Raw genomic sequence first — 14,125 nt, 5'->3', positions numbered from 1 at the left:
GCACTGAACAATCTCTGCTGCATCTTTTCCTTTGCCTAATTTGAGGCAGTACTTTTATTTATTTCTTCATTGGTAATTTCCTGTGCCCTTTAATGGAATAGTTTGGTCTAAAATGAAAATTCTTTCTCCCATGTCATTACTAACACACTGTCTACACCAGATGCGAGCGTTGCATCACGTGAGAAGTAATAGAAAACAGAATAATCAATGATGCTGTCTACAATGAAAGCTTCCGTTACGGCGCGTCAGTCGTGCCGACAATAAACGGGTGTCCCATTCCATTTTGCACTGCACGTGCTGGCACTACTACACAAATTTTATGGTTTCGAACATTCGTGTTGACACATCCAGTGTTGACAGCCTCAAGCCGTTGCAGCACGTCGCATCAACAGACGTGCCCGGTGTAGACAGGGTGCAAGGGTGTGAGTACATTAAAATATTTAATCAAATTAATTACACGATATGCCGCAATGCAAATTAGTTTGACAATCTGTCAGTGGTAGATCTATGGGCTTTTCTTACAGGACGGGTGCTGGTGTTTCGTCTGCATGTGTCTCACTTGGTTTGCATCACGTTTCGCTGTTTTTTTAACGTCTTTAGCCACAAATGCTGTGTTTTTGGGACTCTGTGTCAAGTTACAGTAAATGTAGTTTGAAACTTTAAAAAATGTGTCTCAAGACCCCCTGCACTCTTCTCCGTCCAGCTGTCTTTGAACAGCTGTAAGTTTGTTGTCTGTACAGCTGTGTGCTGCCTTTACAGCTGGAGCTGTGCTGACTGCCTCCTGCTGACTGCGAGTTGCAAAAACATGGTACTTGTTTACTTTTTTCCATCCCTCTCCCGCAAGTTTATATCCCGCACCCAAATGCACCCGCTGAATTTTACTCCATGTTCACCCGCTCTCTGCCCACAGTGATATTCTTTCCGGCCGCTCCTGTTCCCGCAACCCCGCATTTATTTTCCACACAGAGCAAAAGTCATACAAATTGACAAGTATACACAAAGAACGTTTTATTTTTCTGTTATTGCTATTATCAGATGACGCGAGACATGATGCCCACCTGACTTGACTGAGATTGGTTTCTTAACACTTAAATTGACAATTTTCCAGTCCCAGTTTCACATCCTTTGATGTGTCCATGCTTTGTTTTGCCATTCTTGTAAAGCCTGCTCTAAATATTGGATAACTAGATGCATATAGTGCTTGAAATGTCTGGGGTACTTTTATTTTTATGTTTTTGTTTTTTTTCTTTTTGGAATTTGATAGCCACTGGTGTGTTGTATGAAAGAATGAAAGTAAGTCAAACAGGTTTGGAACAACATGATAGTGAGTAATTGATGACAGAATTTTCATTCTTGGGTGAATTTTCTCTTTCTATCAGTACACATTAATGAACCTAGTATGTGTTCTAAATATATAAGCAATATCTAAAGCAAGTATCCTGCCACATGTACATTCCAAACTCTTAAAGTCCACAGTGAACTCACTATGTTAATCTGTAACCATTAATGTAACAGCAGAGAGGTGAGGTTCAGTCTCAGGAGGTACAGCAGGAGTTAAGATTTCCCATGCCTGACTATTCATTCTAATGAGAAACACCGCAGCCTAAGTGACGATGACGCAACATGGCCCCATCTCCTCCACTTTGCTTGCTTACAGTCTGTTTTCCTGTCGTTTTGGCATGTTGCTAAACACAAACAGAGAACAATGTGGCCTGGGCTAATATCGGATCCTCTGGAACAGCATGTTCTTGAATATAGCCAAACAACCAGTGCCAACACACTCTTCTCAATCAGGAGAGGACACATCACAGAAACGGTGTCTCCATCATGCTTACGGCAAAGCATAAAGGGCAGTGGTAGCTCAGCGGTTAAGGCTCTGGGTTACTGATCAGAAGGTCGGGGGTTCAAGCCCCAGCACCGCCAAGATGCCACTGTTGGGCCCTTGAGCGAGGCCCTTGACCCTATCTGCTCCAGGGGCGCCGTATCATGGCTGACCCTGCACTCTGACCCCAGCCTAGCTGGGATATGTGAAAAAGAAGAATTTCACTGTATATGTGCAAATGTATAATGTGTGATAAATAAAGATAATTATAATTATTATAATTATAAAGGTGGACATATTGTTACACATTTTAACAATACATATGTTTATACAGTCCTAGCTCACACCATTTAGCTGTTCAAGCACATATAGGTATTCATGCAATATATTTATACATGTAAGTGGAATGCGAGAGAAGCGAGAGACAGAATTAATTAGAATGATTCATATTAGGGTAACACCATTATCAAATGGTGGCATTATTTTCTGTCTGTGTACTGTGTATATGCCCAGAGCAGGCATGAGGAAACGGTGACCGCTCCACACAAACTCCATCTCAGGAGGTGCTTGTTTCTGCAGGGCCCTTCGCTGACAACGTGACAGAAATATAACACTATTGTATTATAATTAAATTATGATATGTAATACTAATATGTCATATAAAATACAATTATATTTAGTCCTTCAGCATATGCTTTTATCCAAAGTGACTTACAAATGAGGAACATACCAAGCAATTTGTCATACAAAAGTCAAATATACTGTATATGCAGTATCACGTGGCCAAGTTCCAAGAGTAGCAACAGTAATATAGACAGGGGTGTAAAAAGTACTCAGAAATTATACTTAAGTCAAAGTATGAAAATTTAGTGAAAATTTTACTCAATTAAAAGTCCAAGTATCTAGCCAAAAACATACTTGAGTGAAAGTAGAAAAGTATTTATTTTAAATTGTGCTTAAGTATTAAAAAATTAACTAAATTCGATTGGTTTTTTATGTCGCCTTTTTACTGTCTCCGACAACAGTCATACTCAACGCTCCCACAGTGGCATTCAAAACCTGGTCATAGAACCATGTTACAATAACTAAATTTTTGCAAAATAATTGCAAAATGTTGTATGTAACATAGCAATTTCCTGGTGGAATGAACACTAGAAGCACTAAAACAACAAAGTCTTTTATCTCCCTTCATTCAAATCACGAGTAAAACGGCAGATTATCAGTTCATGAACACTTACTTTTCACTCAGTTCACACACAATGCTAATGACATCTAAACACGTTTACGATAGCACATGACACATTTTAAAGTTTGCATTACACAATCAACTACAGTACATTTTCAAGCTTGTTTGAGTGTGATCAAATTGCACGGTAGCTCAACTGATAAAGTGTTGCATATGCAATACAAAGGACCGGGGTACGAGTTCTGAAGAGCACACAAGTTGACACATGAGCCGAAAGTGTCATAGAAGCACCACAAAATGATACGGTTGATTCAGAAATTGTTTTTCATCTCACATTTGCTTTTTATGACACTATCGGTTAGGTTCAAGACATTTCACTTGCTTTTAGCAGCACATAGCGGACATTTAACTTGGGAACTGCCCTGAGATGTGTAATGAATTACATCATTTTATTTTGCAAAAACGTTTCCACAATCACACAATGTTCGTTGCATGGAAAAAGGCACTCAGTAATTGCGATATCAGAGCACCCAGCCCCTTGAGAAATAGACAAGATAAAAAAAATTCTAAATAAGCTTTGAAGAAAGTTAGTAATGTTGTTGGTTTTGTGAACTGTTTTCTGAGGTTTGCTACCAAACCTTGCTGTTGAGCAGATGGATGAATTCAATAAAATGCATAATCGCTGTCCTTTTCTTCATATCGTTTTGCGGTCCTCTTCAGCCAGTCGTGGCACAATGGGCATAATGCGGCAGCCCTTTTCAGCTTATCGCCGACTGTTCGGCCCCATTTCGTGGCCGGCCCACCGGGAATAGTCCCGTTTCTCCCTATGGCCAGTCCGCCCCTGCAACAGGACTTTCCTAAACACCTGTCTGTCACAATATACTGAAAAATGTTCCTGTTCCATGAGATAATTGCATGCACTGTATAAAGTTAGATTTTGAAATAATTTGATCTAGGCTACCATTTAATAATTTTTTAAATGTTGAAAATGTATGTAGCTAGTGAGAAACCTGAAATTATTACATTTATTTCGATACAAAATTCTTATTTGTCATTTTCAGTTTTCCTCAGGGTGATTAATTGAGAAGTTTTTCAATAACTGTCCAATACGTGAAAGGATAGTATTTGGGGTAAAAAGCCCCCCATAAAACAAATTGTTTTCTTAAGTGGGGGAATAGTTTTTCATGAAAAGTGTTCAAAGCGCGCTCACATTGACTGATCCAATTATAATAGAGATTGATTTGTTTATAGAATACTTAAGATGTTATGAAATTGCAAATGTGAATTAACACAAAAAGGTGCGCCATTTTCCGTAGTTATATTGAACAAGCATGATCTTAATTGGTTACTCAAAAAAGTTGACAGATTTTGCCCCTACTGTATCATCAGTATATACTACATACACTATATAACCCAAGTGTGGGGTAAAAGGCCCCCTCACCACCTTAAAAAAGAAAAAGTATTTTCCATCAAAATAACCAACCATTGTTATTTCTTTTCAAACAAATGATGTTGCTTCATCAATATTCAATAAAATGAAATGCATTTTTCCCCTTGATACAATATGCAACCAGATAAAAGCACATTTAAAGGGTGCCTTTTGTGGGCACAACATAGCTTAATTTGGAGACAAAAAGCATTGTTTTCCGGCATTGTTTGAGCACTGCTGTTAAAAAGAGTTTATGCCTTTGTTCTTTTAGCCTTGATACACCATAGAAGTATTATAGAGTTAACTGGGTAACACTTTACAATAATTTTCTATTTGTTAGCATTAGTTACTGCATAAGGCATCATGAACTATCAATAAACAATTATTTTTTACAGCATTTATTAATCTTGGTTAATGTTACTTTATCAAAATACCATTGCTCATTGTTCATGTTTGTTCTTATTGCAAGTTAGGATTAATAACCAAGATTTATAAATGCTGTAAAAGTAGCCTATTGTTCATCGTTAGTTCATGTTAACTATTACTTTAACTAATGGTAACAAATACATCCATATTGTAAAGTGTTACCGTTAAATGTTTATTATATCATAATTGCTATATTTGTCAAAAGCAAACTTCTTGCCTCAGGTTAATACACAGAATTTCTTATCCACTGCATTGATTAATATTCAACAACTTTTGTGCTAGCCCGATCTAATTAAAAGTTACATATAATTAACGAGTTGGCTATTTCGTATGGTCTCGCACGATGTTGTTTGTATAAACTCTTACGACTTCATCACATGCAAATTCCCGGATGTCTAATGCAGATGTAAGCACGAGTTCCGATCACGAGGCGTCAAGGATACACTTATTAATATTATGCCCTTACCCAAACCCCTTATCTAAACTTAACCAGTCAGTAGAGTGTAAACATGATAGGAAGCTGTTGTGTGTGACAGAAGCAAGTAATTGTTACGTATTAGTTGGAAACGATGTCCAGCAATGTCATTGGCTGTAGAGAAAGTCGTAGGGATTCAAACTCAAATGTGTGCAGTCGCACAATATCATACTAATTAGCCAGATTTAGAAAAGTTGTACGACTCTTGATGATTTCGCCATGAGAGTGTGTTGTTTGTGCTAAATGTATGTATATTGACCTTGATAACTGGTACCAAGCTGTTGCTGTTGTTGAGGTATTGTTTGTTTTTGTCCTGGCTGCTGATTTGATGTGTTTGATTATGGTTGTGCTTTAAAAAAAGAAATTTAAAAAAAAAAAAAAAAAAAAAATATATATATATATATATATATATATATATATATATATATATATATATATTTTTTTTTTTTTTTTTTTTTTAGGAATTCAGTGCAATTATAGGAAATCAGGGGTAAGAGTACCGTTATGGTCAGGATGCCGTATTTAAGTGATGGAAATCAAATAAGGATATTGAGAGTAAAGTTCATCTGAAAGCAGATGATATTAGAAATTGATGTCACAGTGAAGTAGCGGATGGAGGAAGAAGGGGGTTGGTGAACAGGACATGTCAGGAAACAGTGGTCTAGGGGAGGTCAAGAGTGGAAAAACACTGGTAAAGACCAGTATACCTTAAGACAGAGGAGATGGGAGGGAGATACAGTAGAACAGGAAGCAAGCAGAGAGACTGGAGTAAAAGGGAGAAAATAAAGAAAAAGAGAAATTAAGCTCCCTGTCTTAGAGCAGAGCCTCGCACCCCTGCCGTTAGCTGAGGGTGGGGACTGTGAAGTCTCCATTCAGGTCCTCTCTAGAGATCCTGTCACAATAAACTGCACATTTCTATTTAGACAATTCCTACAGCTGGGAGGCTCTTTGAATTTCTCCACCAAAGTCTCATATCTTAGATTCTTCTGTGAAAACAAAGGCTTCAACTGCCTACATCAGTCCAAATCTACTCAAATGCCTTGATACCTCCAAATGATACAAAGAGGAAAAGATTGTGCATTCTGTGAACTTGGACTGGGCAGTATACATTAAACGAAAGTAAATCTTAACATCTTTCACCCTTTTGACGATATCTTGATATTTAGGGTAAGATGGGGTAAGACGTCCCCCTTTAAAACAATGTTCAATATTCAATGTTGTAACATATTTAGATAAACTTTTAGCATTTACAGGATGATGATGCATCATACAACATATTATCAAAGGAAATAAATAGAAACATTTGCTAATTTTGTTGTCATAGGACAAAATAAAAAATTATGAAAAGGGGCTATCTTACCCCACCTGTGGCAAGAAGCCCCCCAGGGTAAACTTGTCCCAGGTGTCATCGGATTTTTACAGAATGTATAAAATACATCTGATATCATTCTTAGCCAATTATTTTTGATGTTTAAAGTCAAATATAAAATCAGATATTTTATGTAATTGTTTATATTCACAATTTAGCTGAATAATTGAATAACTGAATAATGACAGGCAAATCAGGGGGAGTGCCATTTTACCCCAAGGGTCAAACTTTACCTTGTCACTTCAAAATTAAAACAACATTTTGTTTTAATTTCTAAATACTAAATACTAAAAATCATAATACTTTACTGAGTCCACAAATCCTCCATTAACAAATAGACGTAAAATCGTTTAATATCCAACATAATAGAATGTCACAGATCACTATTTTCCATTGACAAAAAATTAGATCATTTAACCTCAAAACTGTTCGGATGGAATAAATCTCACAAATATTGATATTCAGGTGAAATATCAAGATTAAGAGGAGCACAGCCATTCAGTAAAGGTGTTGAGATGAGATTTAGTGCCATCTATGGTCAAGAGAAAAAGTTAAGGTGGGGGGACATCTTACCAAGGGGCATCTTCCCCCATCTTACCCTATGTATTTGCTTTTAAATGGCTTAAAATACTTTTATTAAAAGAAATCAAGCAGCCATTGTTGCCAAGTAGATTTAAAATGTTTAAGGCATGAAGCAAAATAAAGTAAAAATCTAGAAAAAAATTATCAACGCATGTTTTCCACAATGTTTCCATGTAATCCCACCGGTTACCATGACTGAAACAGTATGCACAAGTTGCTGCAGGCTCCTGGCCAGCTCTCAGCCTGAAGGTGAAGGACTGGAGCACTGCGTTAACAGAGCCCCTCACAAAGCAGTGCCTTTCTCTCAGTAAATGAGCCACTTTGTCATTTTCTCTAACTCAAGCATAGAATGAACAAGAGACAAAAGCCTGATGATTCAGAGCTAAAGTAACAGAGATTAATTGTGACCGAAATTTAGTTTAAAATACGAAGGGTCTAAAAAGAGATGTTGATGTATTTTAAACAGAGTTGTAAATTATAAATGACAGTGCAGACTGTCTTGATTTCACGTAAACATTTTTACACAAGTGGTGCAAGTAGTCACATGACCAGGGGCCATTTAATTCCACTTTGTCCCTCTAAAAGATGATGTCTGTGTCCAAAACTCCAAAAAAGAAAGCAAGTAAAACCTGTTATAACACACTTAAAACTACCATATTTTGTACAAATAATGTCTAAAGGGTCTATTGTTGATTTATAAATAAGATTGCTCTGGCTCATGTAAATCATGGTCACAGGACAAGTAAACATGTAAGCGGTCACCAAAACACAGAGTCTCATTTGTGAACAGGCGACTGAATGAATCTCATTATAAAAGTCCAGATTTCAAAGTATTGTTACAATAAACTAAATAAAAAAAGAAATATGCAATTATTCTTGGTTTATCATTCCCTTTTCCTCCACATTTTCTTGTTAGTAAAAAATAAATAAATATATATATATATAGTTGAAGTTGGAAGTTTACATACACTTAGTTTGAAGTCATTAAAACTCATTTTTTAACCAATCCACAGATTTCATATTAACAAACTATAGTTTTGGCAAGTCGATTAGGACATCTACTTTGTGCATGACATGAGTAATTTTTCCAACAGCTGTTTACAGACAGATTGTTTCACTTTTAATTAACTATATCACAATTCCAGTGGGTCAGAAGTGTACATACACTAAGTTAACTGTGCCTTTAAGAGCTTCAACTCACGGACTGATGACCGGACCATCATCTTCGGGATTTTCTGGTAGAGAGCAGAATTCATGTTTCCCTCAATTATTGCATGTCGCCCTGGCCCTGAAGCAGCAAAGCATCCCCACACCATCACACTACCACCACCATGCTTGACCGTAGGTATGATGTTCTTTTTGTGGAATTCTGTGTTTGATTTACACCAGATGTCATGGGACCCCTGTCTTCCAAACAGTTCCACTTTCGACTCATCAGTTCACAGAACATTCTCACAAAAGGTTTGAGAATCATCAAGGTGTGTTTTGGCAAAATTCAGACGAGCCTTAATGTTATTCTGGGTTAACAGTGGTTTTCGCCTTGTCAATCTTCCATGGATGCCACTTTTGGCCAGTGTCTTTCTGATAGTGGAGTCATGAACAGTGACCTTCATTGATGCGAGAGAGACCTGCAGTTCCTTGAATGTTGTCCTTGGCTTTTTTGTGACTTCCTGGATGAGTCGTTGCTGTGCTCATGGAGGAATTTTGGAAGGTCGGCCACTTCTGGGAAGGTTCACTACTGTGCCAAGTGTTCTCCATTTGGAGATATTGGCTCTCACTATTATTTCATTAATAGTATTTCATTTCTTTAGGTATTTCATTCACCTTTTTCCTCATCATTTCTGGAATTTCTTTTGACCTTGGCATAGTGTGCTACTGGGTGAGACCTTTTAGCCAACTTCATGCTGCTGAAAAAGTTCTTTTTAGGTGTTGATTTGATTGAAAAGGGCTGGCAGTAATCAGGCCTGGGTGTGTTTAGTCCAGCTGAACTCCATTATGAATGCAGTTTCATGGATTTGGGGATTTAGTACATTTTTTCACACAGGCCCAGTTGGTATTGGATAACTTTTTTGCTTCAATAAATAACATTATAATTTAAAAACTGTATTTTGTGTTTACTCAGACTGCCTTTATTTTATGTTAGATTTTGTTTGAATTTTTGAAACAAATTTAGTATGACGTATACACAAAAACAAATCAGGACAGCACTGTATATATATATATATATATATATATATATATATATATATATATATATATATATATATATTCTTCTCACCACAATTGTACACCAACAACCATGCCACAGTCCAAATCACTGAGATCACATTTTTTCACCATTCTAATGGTTGATGTGAATATTAACTGAAGCTCCTGACCCGTACCTGCATGATTGTATGCACTGCACTGCTGCCACACGATTGGCTGATTAGATAATCGCATGGATGATTGTTGGTGCCAGATGGGCTGGTTTGAATATTTCTGTAACTGCTGATCTCCTGGGATTTTCACACACAACAGTCTCTAGATTTTACACAGAATGGTGCCAAAAACAAAAAACATCCAGTGAGGGGCAGCTCTGTGGACGGAAATGTCTTGTTGATGAGAGAGGTCAACAGAGAATGGCCAGACTGGTTTGAACTGACAAAGACTATGGTAACTCAGATAACCACTCTGTACAATTGTGGTGAGAAGAATATCATCTCAGAATGCTATTCTGAGATGCGGGTTGGTGCTGTTTTAGCGGCACGAGGGGGATCTACACAATATTAGGCAGGTGGTTTTAATGTTGTGGCTGATCGGTATATACAGTATATATATATATATATATATTTCCGGTTACAAATTTGACCAAGAATAAATCTCATACTTTCACACACAAAAAAAAAAAAAAAAGAATCATTCAGACAAGGCATTCAAATTGTTTCATTGGGCTATCCAAGGAGTAAAATACATGGCCCATTCAGCTGGGAAAAATGTGAGTTACATTTATATGCACCGATTTGACAATACAATACAATACACAACAATATTTACCTACATATAAATTTTACAAAAACAATTTAAATTCACACCGGCACTTCCATGATAATTTTTGAGTGACGACACACACAAATCAGAGCTGAATCTGAGATCTGAATCGATTCATTGAAACTGACAATTTGACTGTTTAGAAGAAATTAACTGAACGTACCAAATGATGTTGATAAGTCCTCACTAGACAAATAAGGATCGCAAAACTAGTCTAATGACAGAGGCTTTGATGAATGATAAAGTCCAAAAATCCATTGTTTTACCAATGTAATGTACGTGCCCAAAAGCGTAGTAAAACCATGGTTCTCGTTTAGTACTTTGTTAGTGAAATCTTTATTCTGAACGTTTGAAATATAAAGTTTGCCTTGTGTAACAGTCACTAAGTTAATAGCAAGGACATCATTTCTCACTTTCTTTTAAACCTTCATGCTAAATGCGTGAGGTAGCATGTCTTCCTTGTAAAGTATGAATTCTCAAAGAGTGCAAAGAGTTTTAACTTTAGTATCTGGCTAGGAAATAGGTGCAGATAAGCGGTTCTCTGGCAAAGCTTTGATTGAAACAGTATGCACAAGTTGCTGCAGGCTCCTGGCCAGCTCTCAGCCTGAAGGTGAAGGACTGGAGCACTGAGTTAACAGAGCCCCTCACAAAGCAGTACCTTTCTCTCAGTAAATGAGCCACTTTGTCATTTTCTCTAACTCAAGCACAGAATGGACAAGAGACAAAAGCCTGATGATTCAGAGGTAACGTAACAGAGAGCTACAACAAATGATGAGGAAATGACCATCAGAAAGTGACCTTACATGAAATAAGTTCTAGAGCAATCAATTCACTTCTATTAAAGGGTACACACATACATCTTGCTCCGTCAAAGCCTTGATTATTATAATAACAATGACTTTATCAAAGGCTTGCTTCTTCCTGTTGTGTGGTACCATATTACAACCTATTCAAACTCATCCATATAGGCAGCATATATACGAAGGGCCATGAATGGGCACTCTGGCTATCTTTCCAACATGCAGCAATACATATATGTTATCATATACCCAGAGACTTGACATGATATCTATACTACTAACAGTAAACAGACAAAACATATGCATTTGGTGTAGAAAGCACAAACAAATTCACAAACACACCTCTTTGGCCCTCTTATGGTGTTGTATAAGAGGGCCGATGTGTCTTACAGTGTGTGATCAGAAGAGCTAGCCTTGGTTCCTGAGGACTTTGGTCTTTGCCTCCCCTCTGAAACAATCCTGCAAGATATATTCTCTTCATTTGAGTTTAGTAGCAATGTTTGTTTATGTTCTACCACCCTGAGATCCATCTGATAAAGAGCAGAGAGCTTGTTACGGAAGAACTGTCACGAGGATGAGGCAGACTTGAAGGCGCTCTGGGACACGCGCGCACACACAAACACACTCACTATTTCTTTCATTAATGGGACATTTAGCTCTCAGAGTTATGCTTAACCTTTTTTAGTTACTGGAGATTTACGCCCCAAATGTGTGATTTCTTTACAGTTCATTTCATTTTAAAAATGCTACCTTATAAGTATGCGTTTTATTTATAATGTTATTGAATCCTGCTTCTCTTTTCATGAAAAACGGTTTAGTACTTTTGTTTAGTGTACCAAATAATATCATAATAGTAATAATAATAATAATAATAATAACAATAATAAGTTAGATAACTTAAATAACAATAGAACTCACACACTGAATAGAAAGGAGAATAATGCAAAATGAGTATTCTGTTCTATTATTTTTTTTTCTATTATTTTCTATTCTATTCTAATGAAAGTTGCACGCACATTCTTTAAACTCCTGAGTATACCGTTCAGATTCGCAGGGCTATAATAATTATGATGTTTTTATATATCAGTAAATAAATTAATAATTCTCATGACATTCTACTTAAAAAAATAAAATAATGTATTGACTGATATTAATTTTCAGTATTCAAAAAAAGAGAAATCCGAATATTTACTGTAGTTACAGTTGCCACTTATTCTCAAAATGACAATGTGACGACATTAATGATTTTGTCTCTCTTTTTAAAATTTTACATCGGTCTTATGGCGTCGTTTTACAAAGAGTTAAACAGCCAGCAAGGCTGTGGATGAACTTTACAATCGCCTTAAGATGCAGTAGGGGACTCTGTACAGAGCGATTCACTTGTTGCTTGTGCTCAATAAAACTTTATCTTCTCGCACGGCAAGGTGCTGTTCAGACCGAACGCGTTTTACGCTATATATATATATATATATATATATATATATATATATATATATATATATATATATATATATAAGGAGCAGAACGCAGGTGTCTCGGGACACGATTTTAACAGTTTAAGTTCTTTTCAACTTTACACGGCGTCTAAAAAACACAACGCTCCTGCGCTAGATGTTAAAAATAAACAGCGAGACGCGACGCCACTGTCAAAGACCTACGCGTTTGATGTGAACGGCCCCTTGGAGTGTAGCCTGTACAGCAGAGCACAGCACAGGAAATGTAACTTAAAGCTCGGTGAACTTACCTTTTCTTCTCTTTTTCTGCTGTCATCTCTCTTAATTTCACTATCCTCTAGTAATTTATGAAGTTCAACACACAAACTATGCAAAGAGAATGTGCTCCAAAACACAGCAAACAGATTTTCGCGCAGGAAAAAAAAAAGACGCAAAATTTATCTTGAATATACAATAAAGTCCATTCAAAGGAAACAAACACGCTACGCGAGAAGGCAAAAGTGGACTGTACAGTCTCAGAACACTGCTGAGGATCGTACAGTTCTCCACTTTATTTCATGAAATCCAAGCGCTGTGCGGCACCGCGTAATGACGGAGTTCTCTCCGCGGTTTTGCGGGTGAAGCTGGAGATTCACTGACCGAGGAGCAGTTGACAGCCGGGCAATCACTCAGAGCACCGTAATTGGTTGGTTCCGACTTTGGGAAACGCCCACCTTCAGCATTGAGAGCGTGTGAGGTGCTAAATCCTGATCCTGGTTGCTTACTTTCCTCGAAAGCTTCGTGCAAATTTTAAGCAAACACATTGGAATCAGCTAATCAAGATATTGTGGGTTTGTTGAAAATGACAGGAACAGGGTTGGAACTAAACTCTGCAGGACTAAGCGCCTCCGACCTAGAATGTAGAAGCGAAGAGAACTGAAGAACATTTCAAGTCAACACCACCATAAGGTTAATAGTACAATGTTCCTTTCAAGCCTTAATAGACTCACATTGCAGCAAATGAAAAGATGTTGGTTGCTTCCATACCAGTGTAACCTTTCACTTGCCCTGAATGCTGCTGAATGTCCATTTGACAAATATGTTCTTCTGAAAGACTCTGCAGGCCCTTTAATATCTTATACAAATTAAATAAATAATAATAATAAAATAAATAAAACATCCTTTACAATTCATTACCAAGTTTGAAACTTTAGGAATTTTCGTAATAGAATGAGAACTGATTATAAACAAAATTTAACTTAAAAAAAAAAAAAAACCTTGATAACACGCATCTATGCAAGCCCAGTTAGCCTTTAATGTTTCCAACGTTACTCGTTGTAATTGCATTTGTACTAGTAATACTTCAGTTAGAGAGCTCTGCAATATATTTTCTACTAGTAAGAATTTCAATTGCAGAGCTCTCTATTTGTATTTTTACTAGTAAAAACACAATTGCAGATCTCTGTAAAACAGTTGTAGCCAAGAGCTCTGCAATTGCATTTTTACAGTAAAAATGCAAACAGAGAGCTTTGCAAATAGAATTCTTACTAGAATTTAAAAAAAATATTTTTCT

The 14,125-nt window shown here is 36.8% G+C and overlaps 1 protein-coding gene across 2 annotated transcripts in view; it reads right to left on the bottom strand.

Moving 5' to 3' along the window:
* epas1b (endothelial PAS domain protein 1b) overlaps positions 1-13,330 on the bottom strand; it is a 91,685-nt gene extending 78,355 nt beyond the window's left edge. The window contains exon 1 of one of the 2 annotated variants that reach the window (XM_051650936.1): positions 12,864-13,330. In XM_051650936.1, the coding sequence (XP_051506896.1) occupies positions 12,864-12,889 (26 nt within the window). In that variant the 5' untranslated portion in view covers positions 12,890-13,330. The remainder of the gene's footprint in view (positions 1-12,863) is intronic. The other variant, XM_051650935.1, reaches the window with a different exon arrangement.
* Positions 13,331-14,125: the final 795 nt, after the last annotated feature.

The sequence above is a fragment of the Myxocyprinus asiaticus genome, chromosome 23 (assembly GCF_019703515.2).
Source record: "Myxocyprinus asiaticus isolate MX2 ecotype Aquarium Trade chromosome 23, UBuf_Myxa_2, whole genome shotgun sequence".
NCBI lineage: Eukaryota > Metazoa > Chordata > Actinopteri > Cypriniformes > Catostomidae > Myxocyprinus > Myxocyprinus asiaticus.
This window is presented reverse-complemented; position numbering and strand designations above follow the sequence as displayed.